Raw genomic sequence first — 20,763 nt, forward strand, 5'->3', positions numbered from 1 at the left:
AACTTTCTTTGGTTCACAATTTGGTTTGTTCTGAAACGCGCGAAAATCCGTACATAAAAGTTGTCAACTACAAGAATAAAGCTCTACTCTTGATCCGTATGATCCATTTAAATTTCACTTTGTAAGATTATAAATGAAAAGATAATACATATTAAGTTGGTGACATACATCGACTAAATATGCTTATTTGGGAAAGAGGAAAAATGTTGTTTGCAATAATGTATTGTACGAACCTTTCTGATGTGTTCATGTTTAAAAAATTCCGACTATAGTGTAGTTTGATTTATTTACATACAACAAATTTTCCTGCCAATTTTTTTTGATAAGGAATCGTTAGGTCGTGTTGTCCCTCTCTCTCTCTCTTCCTTTTTCATTTCTTCCTTATTTCGATCAATTTTTCAGTTTCCGAATGTCTTTCGAGCCGTTTTTATTGCAAATGCCAGATGTTGCACTAAATGAGATTGTCAAGAAGTGTGATTATGTTTCTATGTAAGTAAAATTCTCCTGAATCCTATTTCCAACCTACATTTCCAGACAATCCCTTCGAAAAGTATGTAGAGATCTTCGGAATTTCATTGAAGACAACAAACCGCAGTACGATTTCACCAACATTTCTATCAAGCTTGGTGCATTCCATCTTTATTCATATTTCAACGGTCCGGCCAATGTTTGGGAACTCCCACCTGTAAAAAAAGTGACAATACACTACAAAACTGATCGATGGAATTGCACAGTATCCCTGAAGAAACCAAGTCGTCGGCGTTCTAAGCTTCTACGCGACACCAATTTTGTCGAGTGCTTCTGTCGCGACTTTGCAATTGCTATAAGATCACAAAAATCAATTATTCAAAACTTCTATATGAGTTTATCAGATCTAAACAACCGACCGCGTCTGGCAGGTCCTGCTGAAGACTTGATGAGAAATTTAAGAAATTTAAAATCAGGAGAAAATTTCCTTCTGAAAGTTAGAAATGCTGAGTTATTAACCAGTGAGCCCTCGCGGATCGTCGATTTTCTGCAACTTCTCGACCCAAACCACCTGGAAACTATTAAAATAAGTGGAGATTGCTTTATGAATGAATTGACGGAAATCACTGAAATTTGTCAGCTGGAACAATTCAAAAAAGCAAAGGAACTGGAAATTTCATCGTATTTTATCACTACTCCCGTCGAATGTTTCAGTCATTTCGAGAAAGTGGCCGTTTGGTATAGAGGTGTCTCCGTGGAAATGTTGAGATCATTGAAACAGGTTTGTCCGGATGTCCGACAAATTGAAAAACGTGTTTCAGATGTTCATCACATCTTCTAACCTATCTTCATTCTCGATTCAAGAAGCACATTGTGGTCAAAACTTGATAACCAGTTGTTTTGGACCGCCTGATGTACGAATATCAACTGAGAGAACCTTTAAGTGGGTTTTGATGATTCCAGAGAGCGAAGATGTGATAATAGTGGAAAAGAAGGAGCCGTTTCGTGTGAAGTTTGAGAGGAAAAAGAAGATTTGAAGGCACTACCATTGACCAAAAATACTTTTTGTAAATAAATATTCAGTTTGCTATTATGAAAATTTACTTTAAAAAACTCACGCTCACTTATAAGACCAACAAAACAAGACAGTTTATAAACAACCGAACTATTTTAAGCCTAAGTCTCCAGGTTTGCTATAGCTTCTTATCTGATTAGAAATCTGCATGCTAAATAAACAGATAACCACCCGGAACAGAACTGTCCAATATAGAACTGGTACGAATCAGAACTATTTCGACCGGTTCTGATAAGCGCTGGTGCCTGTGTCCCGGTGTACATATACTATGACGTTTCCGCTCACAAATAGAGATGCAGACCGAAAATATGGTGAAATATTGTTGAATGACTCCCATTTTAAGGCAAAAATTATGGTGAAATAGTTATTGTTGAACATTTTTTGGTATTTCAAAACACTTTTTGAGTTTTCAGAGTCATGCTGAAATATCTTGTTATAAGTTTGCTGGATAGACTATGGCCTGCATTCAATTTCCTGACTTTTCATGTTTTTGAGAGGTAAGTTAACCTACAGTACCCCAGAATGCTTAAAATCCAATTCCAGAGATCCCACTCTCGACCCATCGCCTCCTCCTCCAGATAACTCCATTTTGATTGTGGTCACCCATGACATCATATCTTATTGTCACGGACCGAAACCTATCATTGAGTATAGAAGATTTCAAAACGGATGTATAAAGACTGTCAATCTATGGTTCAAAAATGAACAAAGATGGATGGAAAATGTGGATTTCGTCACGGTGTTTTGTGAGGATTTCTGGAAGTTTGCGGATCAGGAAGAAGTATTGGATAACTTGAATCTGAAATTCTCAGGAGACTATGAGATGGAACGGTTTTCTGCCAAATTCCTGGAAAAGTTCCGTCACATTTTGGTATCTAGACCCCCTCTGAAGACCCGCCGAGTCCGATTGGAAGTGTTCAATGAAGAGAATCTTATGTCAATTCTGCCGTATTTGGATTCAGAAGCTCTCGAGACAATCTTCATAATCGATGCGTTGCGGAGAATGAAAAAATTGGAAATTGATAAGCTGGTGGTATTGGATCAATGGAAGAAAGCAGAGGAATTGGAGATACAGTCATTTTCTGTGGATTCTGGAGAGGATATGAATAATTTTAGACATTTTAAGAAGGTTTTAGTGGATTTTAAGAGTGTTTGATGGAATAAACTTGATTCAAGTTACATATTTAAACTATATTTTCAATCAATCTTGTATCATTTCATTTTCCAAAATACGATATTTGTTTTATGACCATTCCAGTTCGCGCCAGTTCCGGAGTAGTTTAATATGTTTACATTTTCCCCGCCCGAAACATTTTTTTTTGATAAGAAAAACGACGGTTTCTTACCACTTCCTAACTTCACACTTATTGAATTTTAAATTGTCATTTCAAAAATGGCCTCGGAACTATCCTTACTGCAAATGCCAGATGTTGCACTAAATGAGATTGTCAAGAAGTGTGACTATATTTCTATGTAAGTTGAACATTCTGATTCAGTTTTTCCACCGATTAACATTCATTTCCAGACAAACACTCCGAAAAGTGTGTCGTGATCTCCGGAATTTTATTGAACACCTCAAACCGGACTACCAATTCACCAATGTTTCTATTGAGCTCGATCCTTATTCTCTAGAATTGACTTTCAACGATTCTGATGATGAAGAAAAGGAAATTACGATACGCTATAGACACGATGGATCACATTGCTATGTGTCACTGGTGAAACCAAGTGGAAAGAATTCTGAGCATCTACTCAACACCAATTACATAGACTGCTTCTGTCGCGACTTTGCAATTGCAATGAGCTCACAAAAATCAATAATTCAACAATTTACTCTTTCTCTCCCTGTTGACTTCTATATGAAAAGTAGTGCTGGAGACCTGTTGAAAAAACTAAAAGCAGGAAATTTGCTTCTGAAAGTTCGAAGTGTTGTTTTATTGACCAAGTGGACGTCAATGATTGTCCGTTTTCTACAAATTCTTGACCCAAACTACCTGGAAACTATCAAAATAGGTCGTAATGATTATTGGACAATGAAGGAAATCACTGAAATTTGTCAGCTGGAACATTTCAAAAAAGCAAAGGAACTGGAAATTTTGCAGTCTTTTTTTTTGAATTGCCCAGTAGAAAATTTCAGTCATTTCGAGAAATTGACCGTTTGGTATATGATTGTCACCGCGGATATATTGAGATCATTGAAACAGGTTTGTCCGGATGTCTGACACTATAAAAAATGTATTTCAGATGTTCATCACATCTTCTAACCTCTCGTCTTTCTCAATTCAAATCTCGCACAACAAGTGTTATCGAAGCTTGATAACCAGTTGTTTTGGACCGCCTGATGAGCAACTATCAACTAAGAGCACCATTAGATGGTTGCTGATAATTCCAGGGAGTGAAGATGTGATAATAGTGGAAAAGAAGAAGACGGATCATGTGAAGTTTGAGAGGAAGAAGAAGAATTGATGATTCTAACATTGACCAAAAATACTTTTTATAAATATTGTTTGCTATTATGAAATACTTTCTTTTCAAATAATTTCCCTCGCACTTGAAGTAAATATTTGTTTTAACGAACAAACCCTCGCTGATAACACCAGCACAACCACAGTATATGAAGACGAGAGAGACATGATAAAAAAGTTAAATTTCCCTTCATTTCAAAAAAATGTCGCCTTCCCTGGTCGATATGCCGGAATTGGTGATGGAGAGGGTTCTGAAGTTTTTGGATTTCAAAGCGTGGTGCGTTGCCTTGTTGTAGTTTCAAAACGTCCTAGTTCACAATTTTCAGCTTAACGCTCCGTCATGTCTGCCGAGATCTTCGGAACTTCATAGACGACGAAGTCAACTATTTCATGCTACCCGATTCGAAATTTTCTAAAATTACAGTAACCGTTGAGTTAAACATTATTCGCTTCAAATTCACCGGGAGTCGAGGTTCGATTTGGTTGACATATAACATCCGTGATAATATGTGCACTAGAATGTTCAACAGTCATAAAAGACTTCTGATGGATGTGGATCCGGTGAAAGTTGCTGTATGTGACTTGGATCTAGTGTTGAGATTCCAGAAGACTACGATGAAAAGGATAATTTTTAACCTCCAAAACTCTGACTTGACAGAAAGTCTCACAAATATTCTGGAGCGTAGAAAGAGAAAAATCAAAGTGGAGTCTCTCGTAGTCCTTGCTTCTCAGCCATATCAAATTTTGTCCATTGTCGATGGCAAAGTACTGAAAGAAATCGTGATGAGACCTCACGTCGACCAGGAGGACTTCCAAATTTTGGATTTCTCGGAGATCGTGGAAACTGAGCAGTGGAAGAATGCAGAATTGCTGGACGCCAGGAATTTTATATTTCCTAATGAACATCTAAAAAATTTGACTCATTTCTCCAGAGCCAATATTTGGATGCACCGAATTTCCGTGGAGGAAATAGACTATTTGAAAAATGTGAGTGGTTTCATAGTTGCAGAACGGGGTTCTTCTTTTTTCAGCATTGTCGCAACAATATAGAAATCCGACTCCAGCAACCGGCCTCTTCTGAAGAGCTATCGATAAAATGGGGACCATCATGCCGTCGAAATGTAACTAAAGATGACTGGTATTTCCGGACTCGAGATGCTGAGAAGATTTTGAGAATTACAAATGATGAACGGTTTCGTGATATTGTTATGAGTATCAGGAAAATGAGAGTAGGAAGTATTCCAGAAAACGCGGAAATTCTGGAATTCTGATTGAAATTTTTCGTTGATATCAAACATTTTATTTTGAATGAATTTTTGTTATTAATTATTCTTCTTCCTCTCAAACTGAACACGAGACAATTTCATCTCCACAACAATCACATCATCACTTCCTGGAATCATCAGAACCCATTTATCAGTATCGTGAGTGGACAGTTGTTTATCACGCGGTCCAAAACAACATATCAAATCTCGATCACAGTAGCTCAAGAATTGAATTGAGAAAGACGAGAGGTTAGGAGATGTGATGAACATCTGAAATACATTATTAGTTGTGTCAAACATTCGGACAAACCTGTTTCAATGATGTTAACATTTCTTCGGTAACACATTCGTAGGAAACAGTCACTTTTTCAAAATGACTAAAATATTCGAGGGGAGTAGTAATAAAATACGATGAAATTTTCAGTTCCTTTGCATTTTTGAATTGTTCCAGCTGGCAGATTTCAGTGATTTTCGTCAATTCGTTCATAAAGCAATCCCCACTTATTTTAATAGTTTCCAGGTAGTTTGGGTCGAGAAGTTGCAGAAAATCAACGATCCGCGAGGGCTCACTGGTGAATAACTCAGCATTTCTAACTTTCAGAAGCGAATTTTGTGATTTCACGTTTCTCATCACGTCTTTAGCATGAAGTTCCCAGGCATTGACGAAAAAGAATTGTTGAATTATTGATTTTTCTGAGCTCATAGCAATTGCAAAGTCGGTAGAGAAGCAGTCTATGTAATTTGTGTTCAATAGATGCTCAGAATTCCTCCCTGAATCAGAATGAAAACTGAATCAGAATGTTCAACTTACATAGAGATATAGTCACACTTCTTGACAATCTCATTAAGTGCAACATCTGGCATTTGCAATAAGGACGGTTCCGAGGTCATTTTCGAAATGAAAATTGAAAATTCAACCGGAATAATTGTGAAGTTAGAAAGTGGTTAGAAACCGACATTTCTCTTATCAAAGAATGTTTCGGGAGGGGGAAAGTTTGTAAACATATGAAAAAAGACACGCCAGAACTGGTACGAATCGGAACATACATTGATCTTTGAATATCAACGTCTAGGAGGGCGAAAAATAAAAAGGAGGGCGAAAAATAAACCTCCTCATATTTAAATAGAACAAACCAGAAAATATTGTAAGATTTCTTTATGAAGACCCACATGAACACACAGTGCTGACATTATAAAAGTTCTGAATCTCTTTTCAAGTTTTCCCGTGTTTCAGAACAATTCAAGTTATAAGGTTTTACTGGAACAAACTGACAAATAATAAAAATTTATTCGGAACAAGGTTTCAGTACAATCCAAATAGTAAATCATAGAACGTTTGATAATAAAATTTATTCGGAACAAATTAGCCCTATTAATTTTTCTTCTTCCTTTCGAATTTTACATGATACGTGGAGACGTTTTCCACTATTATCACATCATCACACTCTGGAATCATCAGAACCCATTTGTCAGTATCGTGAGTGGACAGTTGTTCATCAGGCGGTCCAAAACAGCTGGATATCAAGTCTCGATCACAGTTCGTGGAATGAATTAAGAAGGAAGAGAGGTTAGAAGAAGTGATGAACATCTGAAATACATTTTTAGTTGTGTCGGACATCCGGACAAACCTGTTTCAATGATCTGAACATTTCATCGGTGACACTTATGTAGCAAAGAGTCACATTTTCAAAATGACTGAAATATTCGACGGAGGTAGTGATATAATAGGTTGAGATTTCCAGTTCCTTTGCTTTTTTAAATTGTTCCAGCTTACAGATTTGATTCATTTCAGTTGATGTCATCTGATTTGTGCGACCACCAATTTTGATAGTTTCCAGGTAGTTTGGGTCAAGAATTTGTAGAAACCTGGCAATCATTGACGTCCCATTGGTCGATAAAACAACATTTCGAACTTTCAGAAGCAGATTTTCTGATTTTAGTTTTTTCAACAGGTCTCCAGCACGACTTTTCATATAGAAGTCAACAGGGTGAGAGAGAGTAAATTGTTGAATTATTGATTTTTGTGAGCTCATAGCGATTGCAAAGTCGGTAGAGAAGCAGTCTATGAAATTGGTGTTGAGTAGATGCTTAGAATTCTTTCCATTTGGTTTCGTCAGCGACACATAGCAATTCAATCCATGTTTTCTATAGCGAATCGTAATTTCGTTTCCTTCATCATCAGATTCGTTGAAAGTCAAATCTAGAAAACATGAATCGAGCTCAATAGAAACATTAGTGAATTGGTAGTCTGGTTTGACGTCTTTAATAAAATTCCGGAGATCACGACACACTTTACGAAGGGATTGTCTTGAAATGAATGTTAATCGGTGGAAAAACTGAATCAGAATGTTCAACTTACATAGACTGATAGTCACACTTCTTGACAATCTCATTTAGTGCAACATCTGGCATTTGCAGTAAGGACACTTCGGAGGTCATTTTCGAAATGAAAATTAAAAATTCAATAACTGTGTAGTTAGGCAGTGGCAAGAAACCGTCGTTTTTCTTATCAAAAAATGTTTCGGGCGGGGAGTTTGTATTTAACAAAACCATATGCACCACTATCAACTGCTCTCCCTGATAAGAAATAGAACTGGTACAAATCACAACCGTTCTGTCTTGGCAGTTCTATTCCGGGCCGTTATCTTTTCATCATTAGAGAGAAATAGCATGCAGATTTCAAGCAAGATAAGAATCTATAGGCAAATCTTGATTTTGATCTTATTCTCCCTTGGTATACTATTCAGTTTCAATTACAATGCAACTATGTGAAAATAAAACTTATAAAATTTTCATTGTTTTATTTTTAATTCTCCTTTTGTTTCTATTAAAACATTGGGAGGAGGACACCCGGGCGTAAGTTCTCCAGCTCCTGGACATCCGGACATACCAACTTACAGAATTATCTCTCCACTATTCCCATTCCCGTCTCCAGAATCCTCAGGGATTCAGAATCCCCCCGATTCTCGAAAATATGTCTCCAGCATCCTCGCTGCAAACTCGCGTCTGGGAAACCATCTATTCGAGTTATCCTCTCTCTACGGAATATCCAAAAAGCTGAATCGGACTCCCACATTTTTTATTCAAGATTCCTATCATGACCAGATGATAAAAGACACCAATTTGTTGATACCAGGATTACTGGATAAGTTTGTAGTGGTCAATGGGACAGTGAGTTTATTTTCTAACACAATTTTTGATTCTTGCTGTTTTTCAGGTGCCTTCTACAGTAACCCAGATAGAGTTTGGTATGAAATGTTGCATATTTGAGGAACCGGATAGGTTGAAGAATATAACGGAGCAGTATTTGCATCTAGGCGGTCATCATTATCATGTAAGTTTTTAATGTAATCAAAAATTAATAAAAAATTAAATAATTTTCTAAACTTCAGAGCTGGAAATACTTCCCTCGCCTTCGCTCCAAGCTAATACGCTTCTTGAAGGTTCCCACCACTAATTTTCCAGATTTACCAAAGTCTGAGCCTGGAAATTACATGTAATTAACTTTAATCACCCTTAATTACCATTTAATTATCTCACTTTTTGTTTCCAGCTCTTGTATCCATATCCGACGGACAGATTTCAACGGGACCGGATTTCATATGGCCGGCAATGATTTTATATTGAATTCGATCAAGTATGTGGAGAGGGAAGGTACAGTTTTTAGTTTTGTACCATTTTTCGGATAATTTGAATCAAAAACTTCCAGAAAAAGGAAGGATAGCGGATCTGAATGTGACCACCGTGTTTTTCGGGGACGATTTGGAGTTTATGGAGGCGTTGGTGAATGAGACAAGGCGATGGGAGGATGAGGTGAGTACAGGGACGTTTTGAAACTGATAAGGTTTTGAAACTGGGACGGTTTGTAACCAAAACTGCAAGGTTTTGATTCTGAGACCTTTTGAAACTTCAAAACAGAACGTTGTCTCCTCGTAACCGGGACTTAGACGTTTCAAAACCAAATTTTACTAGTGGTTCCAAAATTTCCGGTTTCAAAACGTTCCTATATCTTCCAGAACCTGCGTACCGTATCCTTCATCTCCAAAAACACCCCGCCAGACGATATTCTGTATGCCAGATACCACTGTGACGCGGTGTTAATTACTTGTGAGCCTAATTAAGTTTTTTTTTCTCTGAAATTTATTTTTCCAGCTCCCCACTCGACATTTGGTTGGTGGATGGGATTCCTGTCGAAAGGGAATATGGTATATTATAATGATATAAAATTCACGGATGATCAGAGTATGGTTGCTGGAAATTTCGAGCCAGATGACTACTTCCCGCCGCACTGGAAGCCTATACGATATGGGGATGTGAATAATTTGACGGTTGTGGAGAGTTTGAAGTGAAATGAAATAATTCAATGTACAGTAATCGAAAAAACCAAAAGAGTCTAAGCATCTGGGAATCTACTACACAAAAAAATTGGAGAAATCGGGTATCATATTCGGAATCAGCGTGCTGAGAAGTATTTTTGGAATATTCAAAGAGATTTGAACACGATATCCGGATAAAATTCTTTATTAGAATTAATTTCAATTAATAATCACATAACCTTCTGGAACCTCACATTTTTTTACAAAGCGGAACCTAAATTCTTTATATGAGTTAACCACCTTGAGGACTTTTTCTTTATTGCCAAGAACATTGAAATACCAAATTTCATCGTACTCTCCAGGCGGCTTGAAAGTTTCTCCAAAAGCGTCAATGAACAAATGTTTTCTGACATCTTTGACCACCTTTAAGTATTTCTTGTACTCATGGAATTGAAGAAAGTGCTAAAAAAAGTTCATATAGATGGGCATCTGGGCGAACAGACAAACCTCTTTTAATGCTCCAACTGAATGGAGGCAGTAGAAAAATGAGAGAAATTCTGAAGTTTTTTCGACGATTTCAACTTCACAGACTCAAAAATGTAGAAGACCGTAGGCCACACGATTTCGATTGATTCGAGATATTTTGGGTCCGCATGATGTATGATTTCACGGGCATGTTCCAGAGAATTTACGTAGATGTTTATAAATTCAGTTGCTAATGGTTTTTTTGTTTTCATAATTTCTTTGAATTTTTCTAAAAACGTGTTTCCATATATTGTTACATTGACCTTCTCGAATATTGACTTTTGAAAATTTAGGGCAATGTTGAAATCATGAAAAGCAGCATCCACAAAGTTCAATTTTTCCACAATCTTATATTTGTATCCATCACTTGTTGCACCCTGAATTAAGCATCCGTTTTCATGTTTTTCATAAAATAAGTGGATGAATCCTGAAAGCCCTAAGGTAGGGAAATTGCATGACATTATGACTTCATCATTCATTTCATGAATGGTAATTGTCTTCATCCAGATCTTCGGTTTCTGGTCATCAATAAAGTTCCGGAGGTCCCAGCAAGTTTTGCGAACGGATTGGCTAAAAATTAGGAGATCATAAAGTAAAAACATGGATAAAACTTACATTGAAAGATAATCCAAGTCATTTATTATCATTTCCATTGGAAGATCAGGAATTTCCAGAATGGACGGTGACATTTTGCGGTTTGATGAGTGGGAAAGTGATGAAATCGATGGGTTTTGGTACTTGTATTTGTATTTATTTATTGTAGGAGGGGCCACTTATACTACACCATTATAAAAGGAAAACCTGAGGAAGACACAAATAAGAGAGAGGGAACCAAGTAAAATATAAGCTATAAGAATGTGATGAAAGAGTTAAACAAGATAAGATAGGGAGGGAAGAAAAGATTTGGTTTGACTTTCTCTTTTTTTCTCCGGTGACTACACTATTTTTTGTTTGTGTTCGTCACTGGGCAGCCCGCTAGCTTAAGAACATGATGATGAGTCAGAAACTTAATTGTTTGCTCAGCAAATGTAGAAATCTATGCCACGGAATCCCGCGCAACACTGGTATGAGTCTATAATCAATCAAAAATCCGAGAACCTTTTGTTTGTAACCCCGGTTATCTCCACAAAACTTAAATTAATGAAGTGAGAACTGAAATATATTTGCAGTACTTTCTTAGAAAACTCTTTGAAATATCAAGTGTCCGAGTCGACTGGCGGCCCGAATGATTTGGTGAAAATATATTTTTTCAAATCTCCACCGTGCCCAGTAAACTGTTTGCTGTCTGTGAAGTTAGAATCATCGAAAACCCGCCTAAACAGATTTCAATAAAAAATCAGAAAACGATTTATTAGAAAAGAGAAGAGCAGTCGGGAGAGGATTTATTTCAATTGAGAATCACATAACTTTCTGGAATCTCACATTTTCCTACAAACAGGAACTCAAAACTTCGATAGCCGTTCACAACCCTAAGGACTTTTACATAATTGCCAGGAACATTGAAAAACCAATTTTGTTCCAACTCTCCAGGCTGCTCAAAAGCTCCTCCAAAAGCGTCTATGAACATGTTCTCGACGACATTATTGGACACGTACAAGTGCTTATCGTGCTGATGGAATTGAAGAAAGTGCTAAAAAATTTTCATATAAACTAACATCTGGAAAAACAGACAAACCTCTTTTATTGCTCGAATCGTCTCCACGTTTAGATTCTCAAAATGAATGGAAGCAGTAGCAAAATGAGAGAGATTCTTAATGTTTTTCGATGATTCCAACTCCACAGTCTCATGAATGCTGGTGAGATCCTGCTGATAAATGGCGATTGATTTGAGATATTTCGGGTCGGCATGCTGTACGATTTGACGGGCATGTTCCTGTGACTTCGCGTGAATTTCTATAGATTCAGTAGCAAATGGTTTTTGTGACTTCATCATTTCTTCGAATTTTTGAAAAAAGATCTCTCCTCTTACAATGACTCTCTCAAATATTGACTTTTGAGTGTTAAGGGCAACTTTGAAATCATGAAGAACGGCATCCAGAAAGTTCACGTTTTCCACAAATTTAATTTTGGATCCACTGCTCGTTGTAAACAATATTCTGCATCCGTTTTCATGGTTTTCATATCTTAAGTGGATATATGTGTCGTCTGGAGGCCCAGAAGTAAGGAGATCGACAGCTGCATCGGCCATTTCAGAAATTCTAATATGACTCATGCTAATTCCCGGTTTCTTGTTATCAATAAAGTTCCGCAGGTCCCAACAAGCTTTGCGTACTGATTGACTAAAAATTAGGAGATCATAAAAGGAAAACATGGATAAAAACTTGCATTGCAATATAATCCAAGCAATTCATTATCATTTCCATTGGAACATCAGGAATTTCCAGAAAAGACGGTGCCATTATGCGGTTAGATGAGCGGGAAAGTGATGAAATCGATGGGTTTTGGAACTTGTATTTGTACTTATTTATTGTAGGAGGGGTCACTTATACTACACCAGTATAAAGGGATAACCTGAGGAAGACACGAAGAAGAGAGAGGGAGCCAAGTAAAATATAAGCAATAAGAATGTGATAGAAGAGTTAAACAAGATAAGGTTGGGTTTGACTTTTACTTTTTTTTCTCCGGCGTCTACACTATTTTTTGTTTGTGTTCGTCACCGGGCATTCCGCTAGCCTCAGAACATGACGATAAGTTGAAAAATTAAGTGTTTGCTGATGGAATGTAGTACTGCGCAGCTCTGGTATGAGTGTATAATAAATAAGCCAAATTGTTTTATCATTTTCATTTCAATCAGCAATCACAGAACCGTTCGCAACCTCGGATTTCTTCACAAAACTTATATTAAAGAAGTGAGAACTAAAATAAATTTGTAGGACTTTCTCAGAAAACCCTTTGAAGTACCAAGAGTCGGATCGATTTCAGATAATTTAAGTGTACTTCAAAATGTCTTGCGCTTGACCGTGACAACGGGTAGTGATTTCTATATTACTGGAAACTTCAAAATCGTTAATTGCTTCATTCAAGTACCCATTTTTCCCACAATTTTCTCTCGAATCCCGTCGCTTCTTTGCCGGTATATCTTCAAACCATCGTTTTTCACATTTTCGAATCTCAAAAAGATGGCAGGACCACCATCGGGATAGAGCTCCCAAGTGCTCCGAATGAAAAAAAGTTGAGAGTTTCCAGTGCAAAGAAAACCATATTCACATGTTTCAGTTCAATTTGGCTATAATGAAAAACTTTGAATCTAAAATTGATTCTGAACCCCCCTTTTCCCTAGAGAAGTATTTCTGGAACATTCAAAGAGATTTGAACACAACATCCCAATAAAAGTCTTTATTAGAATTAATTTCAATCGAGAATCACATAACCTTCTGGAACCTCACATTTTTCAATGAAGAAGAACTCCAATTTTACCACGCTCTTACACGCCTTAAGGACTTTTTCTTTATTTTCAGGAACACTAAAAAACCAAATTTCATCCTTCACTCCAGGCGGCTGAAAAGCAACTCCAAAAGTATCGATGAACAAGTTTTTTCCGAGGTTACTGATCACGACCAAGTGTTTATTGTACTCATGGAATTGAAGAAAGTTCTAAAAAAAAGTTAATATAGATGGACATCTGGGCGAACAGACAAACCTCTTTTACTGCTTGAATCATCTTCACTCTTGGATGCTCTAACAGAATAGAATAAATAGAAAAATGAAAGAGGTTCTGAATGTTTTCCGACGATTCCAACTTCACAGCCTCAATAATGACAACGTGCTCACGCGGATTAATACCGATTGATTTGATTGTCTTCCGGGTGTAGATTTCCTTGAGGTATTTTGGGTCCGCACACCGCATGATTTGACGGGCGTGTTGCGGTGAATCCGTGTGGATTTCGATTGATTCAGTTGCAAATGGTTTTTGTGACTTCGCCATTTCTGCGAATTTTTCAAAAAAGGTGTTTCCAATTGCAGTGACCCTCTTGAATATTGACTTTTGAGTGTTTAGGGCAACTTTGAAATCATGAAAAACGGCATCCAGAAAGTTCAAGTTTTCCACAATTTTTATTTTGGATCCTTCACTTGTTTTATTTGAAATTCTGCATCCGTTTTCATGTTTTTCATAAGTTAAGTCGATATATGTGTTGGCTGGAAGCGATTCGGGTATAAATTTCCTGCAGAGTGGGCCATTGATTGCCAGTTTGACTGCTGTATCGGACGTTTCATTAATTTCAATTCGTTTCATGTAGATTCCCGGTTTCATGTCATCAATAAAGTTCCGGAGGTCCCAGCAAGTTTTGCGAACGGATCGACTATAAATTAGGAGATCATAAAGGGAAACATAGAAAAAAACTTACATTGAAAGATAGTCCAAGTTATTCATTATCATTTCCATTGGAATATCAGGAATTTCCAGAAAAGACGGTTGCATTTTGCGGTTTGATGACCGGTAAAGCGAGGAAATCGAAGGGTTTTGGTACTTGTATTTGTATTTATTTATTGTAGGAGGGGCGTGACACTTATACTACACCAGTATAAAGGGATAATCTGAGGAAGACACAAATAAGAGAGAGGGAGCCAAGTAAAATATAAGCAATAAGAATGTGATAGAAGAGTTAAACAAGATAAGATAGGGAGGGAAGAAAATATTTGGTTTGACTTTTTCTTTTTTTTTCTCCGGTGACTACACTATTTTTTGTTTATGTTTGTCACCGGGCATTCCGCTAGCCTCAGAACATGACGATAAACCAAAAATTAAGTGTTTACTGATGGAATGTAGTACTGCGCTCTGGTATGAGTGTGTAATAAATAAACCAAATTGTTTAATCATTTTCATTTCAATCAACAATCACAGAACCGTTCGCAACCTCGGATTTCTCCACAAAACTTATATTAAAGAAGAGAGAACAAAAATAAATTTGCAGCATTCACAAATATCAATATTCGAGGAGGTCACAGTAATTGGAAACGCGTTTTTTTGAATTTCAGTGAGACTGTGAAGTTAGAATCATCGAAAACCCGCCCAAACAGATTTCAATAAAAGATCAGAAAACAATTTATTAGAAAAGAGATGAGCGCTCGGCGGAGTGTTAATTTCAATCGAGAATCACATATCCTTCTGGAACCTCACATTTTTCTACAAACTGGAACTCAAACAATACATATCTGTAATACACCTTAAGGACTTTTTCTTTATTGCCAGGAACATTGAAAAACCTATTTTCCTCAATCTCTTCAGGCGTTTCGAAAGCTTCTCCAAAAGCGTCAATGAACAAGTTCTCGCTGATAGCATTGATCGCGAACAAGTCTTTATCGTACTCATGGAATTGAAGAAAGTTCTGAAAAAGTTTATATAGAGGACTTTCAATTCGTTTTAAGCAGATTCCCAGTGTCTTGTCATCAATAAAGTTCCGGAGGTCCCAACAGGTTTTGCGAACGGATTGGCTAAATATTTTTAGATTATACAGGAAAAAAACGGATAAAAACTTACATTGCAATATAATCCAAGTAATTCATTATTATTTCCATTGGAAGATCAGGAATTTCCAGAAAAGACGGAGCCATTTTGACGCTAGATGAGCGGGAAAGTAAGGAAATCGATGGGTGTTGGTTTGACTTTCTCTTTTTTTTTCGCGTCTATTCTCTTTTTTGTTTGAGTTCGTCGATGGACAGTCCGCTAGCATCAGCTCCTGATGATAAGTCGAAAAGTTAATTGTTTGCTCAACGAATATGTGTACTATCTTGAACCAGAGTGGTATTGATTGATTTGAAAAATAAAACGTCTCGAATTCCGAATTCCGATTTCAGATGATTCAGTTTTGCGGAAAGAATGAAAGTTTTCAGTGGAAAGTAATCCTCAGTTTAAAGGTGTGGATTCCTAATTTTAAGTGCTTCGTAGTTTTTATATTATTGAAAATGGAGTACTACTCCTTGGGTTTGCCATAAAGAAGATGTTTTCACACAAAATTTTGTAAGCAAGAGTTTGTTAAAAATGGATGCCACACCAAGTTCCCTTTCCTCTCTATGTCTTCACGTCTTGCGGACTGACACAAACAAAAAATAATATAGACGTGTTGTAGAGACTGAGAAGAGAAAGAAAGAAAGAGAGGCAAACCAACAATCATCGATTTCCTCACTTTCCCGTTTATCAAACCGCAAAATGTCACCGTCTTTTCTGGAAATTCCTGATCTCCCCATGGAAATGATAATGAATTACTTGGATTATAATGCAATGTAAGTTTTTATCCTATTTTTCCTTTATAACCTTCAAATTTGTAGTCAATCCGTTCGCAAAACTTGCTGGGACCTGCGGAACTTTATTGATGACAAGAAACTGGGAATTAACATGACAGAAATTGACATTTCTGAAACATCCGATACAGAAGTCGGGCTGGCTATCAAACTTCTTTCCTCATACATCAATTTATATTATGAAAAACATGAAAACGGATGCAGAATTTCGGGTGGAACAAGTGGCGGACACAAAAATAAGATTGTGGAAAACTTGAACTTTCTGGATGCCGCTCTCCATGATTTCAAAATTGCAATAAACTCTCAAAGATTAATATTCGAGAAGGTCACTGTGACAGTAAACACGTTTTTTGAAAAATTTGAAGAAATGATGAAGTCACAAAAGCCATTTGCAACTGAATCTATAGAAATTCACGCGGATTCACAGGATCAGGCCCGTCAAATCCTTCATCATGCGGACCCAAAATATCTCAAGTCAATCGACATCAATGCGCATGAGTATGAGTTTATCGACGGCGGCAACATTATTGAGACTGTGAAGTTGCAATCGTCGGGAAATATCCAGAACTTCTCTCATTTTTCTTTGGCGTCAATTCGGTTGGAGAATATAGACGTGGAGACGTTACGAGCATTAAAAGAGGTTGGTCTGTTTGTCCAGATGTCCATATATCAACTTTTTTCAGAACTTTCTTCAACTCCATGAATACGATAAGTACTTGTACGTGGACGATACTTGCAGAGAGAACCTGTTTGTCGACGCTTTTGGAGCAGCTTTTGTGCCTCATGGAGAGACTGAGCAAAATTGGTTTTTCAATGTTCCTGGCAATAAGGAAAAAGTCCTAAAAGTGTTTAACAAATGGAGATGTTTTGAGTTCTTGTTTATTGAAAAATGTGAGGTTCCAGAAGGGTGTGTGATTCGTGATTGAAGTTTTGTCTAATAAAGATTCACTTGTTCGACCCGAAATTTTGAATTCGTTGTCATGTTTTTCATATCTTAAATCGATATATACGTCGTCTGGAAGCCTTGAAGTAGGGACATTGATTACCAGTCTGACTGCTGTATCGGACTTTTGAGAAATGTCAATAAATTTCAAGAAGATTCCCGGTTTCTTGTCATCAATAAAGTTCCGAAACTCCCAGCAAGTTTTACGAGCGGATTGACTACAAGTTCGGAGTATATAAAAAAAACCTGCTAAAAGTTATTCGTTAGTATTTCCATTGGAAGATCAGGAATTCCAGAGAATTCGGTGACATTTCGAGTCTTGATGAGCGGGAAAAAGAGGAAATCGATGGGTTTTGGTATATTTTTTTGGTAGTCTTTACACATGACTTTACACACAAAAATTCGTCGTTTTCTCAACAAATGTAGAAATGTATGACACGGTATGTTGGCGCAGCGCGGATACGTGTCTAACTAGGGAAGATCACAGAGTCAGTTTGTAGTTATGAGAGGTGACCTATATCATTGGAAAGCTGAGAAAACGCTGATTCCAAATATATATTCTGTGTTTGCCGTCGAGGTCTAGTATTCGAGAAAAACGAGGCAAATTTTTACCTTTCTGACACGTAAAAATAAAAATAACTTAAAACGGATATATCTCTATTTAGTGAAATCTTGCGCGAAATTGGATAACATATTCGGAATCAGCGTGCTGAAAAAGATTTGAACACGAAATCCGGATAAAAATCTTTATTATAATTAATTTCAATCGAGAATCACATAACCATCTGGAACCTAACATTTTTCTACAAACTGGAACTCAAAATATCTAAATTTGTTCAACACCTTAAGGACTTTTTCATTATTGCCAGGAACATGGAAAAACCAATTTTTTTCACCCTCCCCATTCGTTTCAGACGGCTCGAAAGCTGCTCCAAAAGCGTCGATGAACAAATTGTCTCGGGCAGCATTTTTATTGTACACGGACAGGAGCTTATCGCACTCTCATGCAATCGAAGAAAGTTCTGAACAAGTTTATATAGATGGACATCTGGACGAACAGACAAACCTCTTTTATTGCTCGAAACGTCTCCACGTCTAGATTATCCAACTGAATAGAGGTCGTAGCGAAATGAGAGAAGTTATGGATGTTTTTTGACGATTCAAACTTCACAGCTTCAAAAATATTGATGGGATACTCTACATACTCGCCATTGTTTGGTGAACTCATAGAGATGCTGATTTTCTTGAGATATTTTGGGTCCGCATGCTGCATAATTTGACGGCCTTGTTCCAGAGACTCCCCGTAAATATCCATACGTTCAGTTGCTATTGGTTTTTGTGATTTCATCGTTTCTTCGAATTTTTCAAAAAACGTCTTTGAAGTTACTGTGACCTTCTCGAATATTGACTTTTGAGAGTTTAGGACAACTTTGAAATCATGAAGAACGGCATCCAGAAAGTTCAAGTTTTCCACAGTTTTATGTTCGTATCCGTCGTCACTTATAGCACGCAAATTCTGCATCCGTTTTCACGTTTTTGATAAAATAAGTGGATATTTATGTCTTCTGAATGCATGGAGAAAGGGGGAAAGATTGCCAATGTGACTTCTCTATCATCGGACGTTTCATCAATTACAATTTGCTCCATGTAGATTCCTGGTTTCTTGTCATCAATAAAGTTCCGAAGGTCCCAACAAGTTTTGCGAACTGATTGACTAAAAATTAGGAGATTGTAAAGGAAAAACCGGATAAAAACTTACATTGCAAAAAAATCCAAATTATTCATTATCATTTCCATCGGAAGATCTGGAATTTCCAGAAAAGATGGTGCCATTTTAGGACTTGTTGAGAGCGAAAGAGAGGAAATCGATGAATGTTCGTTTTTTTCTTTTTCTTCGGCGTCTTTACGAGGTGCCTACATTGTATTTTGTTTGTGTCAGTACCCTAGACATAAAGAGAAAAGAAAACTGGTTGTCGTCGCCCATCGCTTTCTGCGCATCGAACTTCGCATTTTGTCTAACTAAGGGGCGTTAGAAGATAATGTCGGTTTTGTGCATCATTTTTCGTTCATTGTCTGAAAAATGGCGAGAAATTCCTGATCTGTGGAATCGGGGGTAAAGTGAGTGTCGGCAGACCAACCCGGTTCTGGAGAGTTATGAAATAATGTCTGTTTTTATGTGATGATGTGGTGATAAGCAATGCAAACAGATAACAGCACATAAGTTTGAATGAATCCAAATTTATTGAAAGGAATGTAAGAAACGATCGAAACAAAAACGGTCCAATAGGAGGCCGTAGAGTAGTTCCGTGGGTTTACGAATCGAAATGTTCATTAAAAAATGGTTGAAATCCAATGGTTTTAGGGGTTATTTTAATCAAGAATCATGTAACCTTCTGGAACCTCACATTTTTCTACAAAGTCGAACTCAAAACTTCGATAGCCGTTCACAACTTTAAGGACTTTTACATAATTGCCAGGAACATTGAAAAACCAATTTTGTTCCAACTCTCTAGGCTGCTCGAAAGCTGCTCCAAAAGCGTCTATGAACATGTTTTCGACGACATTATTGGACACGTACAAGTGCTTATCGTACTCATGGAATTGAAGAAAGTGCTAAAAAAACGTTCATATAAATTAACATCTGGAAAAACAGACAAACCTCTTTTATTGCTCGAATCGTCTCCACGTCTTGATTCTCAAAATGAATGGAAGCAGTAGCAAAATGAGAGAGATTCTGAATGTTTTTCGATGATTCCAACTCCACAGTCTCATGAATGCTGGTGAGATCCTCCTGCGGATAAAATTCGATAGATTTGAGATGTTTTGGGTCCGCATGCTGTATGATTTGACGGGCATGTTCGTGTGACTTCACGTGAATTTCTATAGATTCAGTTGTAAATGGTTTTTGTGACTTCATAATTTCTTCAAGTTTTTCAAAAAAGGTTTTTGAAAAACACTTTACAGTGACCCTCCAGAATGGTGCCTTTTGAGTGTTTAGGGCAACTTTGAAATCATGGAGAGCAGCATCCAGAAAGTTCAAGTTCTCCACAATTTTAGTTTTCCATTCGTCACCTGTTGTACCCCGAATTTTGCATCCGTGTTCCAGTTTTTCGTATATTAAGTCGATAGATCGGGAGTCTGAATGCCTGACGAGAGGAGGATTCATTGCCAGTCTAACTGCTGTATTGGACGTTTGAGAAATTTCAATATAGTTCATGCCGATTCCCGGCTTCTTGTCATCAATAAAGTTCCGGAGGTCCCAACAAGTTTTGCGAACGGATTGACTAAAAACTCGACGTTTATAAAAGAAAAACCTCTTAAAACTTACATTGCAATATAGTCCAAGTAATTCATTATAATTTCTATCGGAAGATCAGGAATTTCCAGAAAAGATGGTGACATTTTCAGGACTTGTTGAGAAAGTGACGAAATTGATGAGTGTTGGTTCGTCTCTGTTTTTCTTTTT

General features: G+C 37.2%; 13 protein-coding genes across 13 annotated transcripts; 6 read left to right on the plus strand and 7 right to left on the minus strand.

Annotated features, from left to right (window-relative positions):
• Positions 1–409: 409 nt before the first annotated feature.
• Positions 410–1,309, plus strand: GCK72_021359 (uncharacterized protein; the record flags this gene model as incomplete). The annotated part of the gene is made up of 2 exons (XM_053734208.1): positions 410–489; positions 535–1,309. The coding sequence occupies 2 exons, from the start codon at positions 410–412 to the stop codon at positions 1,307–1,309; spliced, it is 855 nt and encodes a 284-aa protein (XP_053583121.1).
• A 651-nt stretch (positions 1,310–1,960) lies between these two features.
• On the plus strand, positions 1,961–2,699 carry GCK72_021360 (uncharacterized protein; the record flags this gene model as incomplete). Its single annotated transcript, XM_003104595.2, has 2 exons — positions 1,961–2,040; positions 2,087–2,699. 2 exons carry the CDS (start codon positions 1,961–1,963, stop codon positions 2,697–2,699), a joined length of 693 nt encoding a protein of 230 aa, XP_003104643.2.
• Positions 2,700–2,936: 237 nt separating this feature from the next.
• Positions 2,937–3,765, plus strand: GCK72_021361 (uncharacterized protein; the record flags this gene model as incomplete). Its single annotated transcript, XM_053734209.1, has 2 exons — positions 2,937–3,016; positions 3,069–3,765. The coding sequence occupies 2 exons, from the start codon at positions 2,937–2,939 to the stop codon at positions 3,763–3,765; spliced, it is 777 nt and encodes a 258-aa protein (XP_053583122.1).
• A 446-nt stretch (positions 3,766–4,211) lies between these two features.
• GCK72_021362 (uncharacterized protein) lies at positions 4,212–5,279 on the plus strand (the record flags this gene model as incomplete). Its single annotated transcript, XM_003104580.2, has 3 exons — positions 4,212–4,285; positions 4,335–4,995; positions 5,040–5,279. 3 exons carry the CDS (start codon positions 4,212–4,214, stop codon positions 5,277–5,279), a joined length of 975 nt encoding a protein of 324 aa, XP_003104628.2.
• Positions 5,280–5,330: 51 nt separating this feature from the next.
• Positions 5,331–7,712, minus strand: GCK72_021363 (uncharacterized protein; the record flags this gene model as incomplete). The annotated part of the gene is made up of 3 exons (XM_053734210.1): positions 5,331–5,543; positions 6,902–7,580; positions 7,633–7,712. The coding sequence occupies 3 exons, from the start codon at positions 7,710–7,712 to the stop codon at positions 5,331–5,333; spliced, it is 972 nt and encodes a 323-aa protein (XP_053583123.1).
• Positions 7,713–8,378: 666 nt separating this feature from the next.
• On the plus strand, positions 8,379–9,622 carry GCK72_021364 (uncharacterized protein; the record flags this gene model as incomplete). The annotated part of the gene is made up of 7 exons (XM_003104522.2): positions 8,379–8,444; positions 8,491–8,607; positions 8,666–8,769; positions 8,827–8,927; positions 8,983–9,086; positions 9,290–9,380; positions 9,426–9,622. 7 exons carry the CDS (start codon positions 8,379–8,381, stop codon positions 9,620–9,622), a joined length of 780 nt encoding a protein of 259 aa, XP_003104570.2.
• A 186-nt stretch (positions 9,623–9,808) lies between these two features.
• GCK72_021365 (uncharacterized protein) lies at positions 9,809–10,803 on the minus strand (the record flags this gene model as incomplete). The annotated part of the gene is made up of 3 exons (XM_053734211.1): positions 9,809–10,051; positions 10,372–10,684; positions 10,730–10,803. 3 exons carry the CDS (start codon positions 10,801–10,803, stop codon positions 9,809–9,811), a joined length of 630 nt encoding a protein of 209 aa, XP_053583124.1.
• Positions 10,804–11,501: 698 nt separating this feature from the next.
• On the minus strand, positions 11,502–12,047 carry GCK72_021366 (uncharacterized protein; the record flags this gene model as incomplete). Its single annotated transcript, XM_053734212.1, has 2 exons — positions 11,502–11,744; positions 11,790–12,047. 2 exons carry the CDS (start codon positions 12,045–12,047, stop codon positions 11,502–11,504), a joined length of 501 nt encoding a protein of 166 aa, XP_053583125.1.
• A 1,418-nt stretch (positions 12,048–13,465) lies between these two features.
• Positions 13,466–14,534, minus strand: GCK72_021367 (uncharacterized protein; the record flags this gene model as incomplete). Its single annotated transcript, XM_003104445.2, has 3 exons — positions 13,466–13,708; positions 13,755–14,415; positions 14,461–14,534. 3 exons carry the CDS (start codon positions 14,532–14,534, stop codon positions 13,466–13,468), a joined length of 978 nt encoding a protein of 325 aa, XP_003104493.2.
• A 664-nt stretch (positions 14,535–15,198) lies between these two features.
• GCK72_021368 (uncharacterized protein) lies at positions 15,199–15,667 on the minus strand (the record flags this gene model as incomplete). Its single annotated transcript, XM_053734213.1, has 2 exons — positions 15,199–15,547; positions 15,594–15,667. 2 exons carry the CDS (start codon positions 15,665–15,667, stop codon positions 15,199–15,201), a joined length of 423 nt encoding a protein of 140 aa, XP_053583126.1.
• Positions 15,668–16,262: 595 nt separating this feature from the next.
• GCK72_021369 (uncharacterized protein) lies at positions 16,263–17,280 on the plus strand (the record flags this gene model as incomplete). The annotated part of the gene is made up of 3 exons (XM_053734214.1): positions 16,263–16,336; positions 16,382–16,994; positions 17,038–17,280. 3 exons carry the CDS (start codon positions 16,263–16,265, stop codon positions 17,278–17,280), a joined length of 930 nt encoding a protein of 309 aa, XP_053583127.1.
• Positions 17,281–18,288: 1,008 nt separating this feature from the next.
• GCK72_021370 (uncharacterized protein) lies at positions 18,289–19,130 on the minus strand (the record flags this gene model as incomplete). The annotated part of the gene is made up of 3 exons (XM_053734215.1): positions 18,289–18,813; positions 18,933–19,011; positions 19,057–19,130. 3 exons carry the CDS (start codon positions 19,128–19,130, stop codon positions 18,289–18,291), a joined length of 678 nt encoding a protein of 225 aa, XP_053583128.1.
• Positions 19,131–19,667: 537 nt separating this feature from the next.
• Positions 19,668–20,699, minus strand: GCK72_021371 (uncharacterized protein; the record flags this gene model as incomplete). Its single annotated transcript, XM_053734216.1, has 3 exons — positions 19,668–19,910; positions 19,957–20,581; positions 20,626–20,699. 3 exons carry the CDS (start codon positions 20,697–20,699, stop codon positions 19,668–19,670), a joined length of 942 nt encoding a protein of 313 aa, XP_053583129.1.
• Positions 20,700–20,763: the final 64 nt, after the last annotated feature.

Source organism: Caenorhabditis remanei, chromosome V, assembly GCF_010183535.1.
Source record: "Caenorhabditis remanei strain PX506 chromosome V, whole genome shotgun sequence".
NCBI classification, from domain to species: domain Eukaryota; kingdom Metazoa; phylum Nematoda; class Chromadorea; order Rhabditida; family Rhabditidae; genus Caenorhabditis; species Caenorhabditis remanei.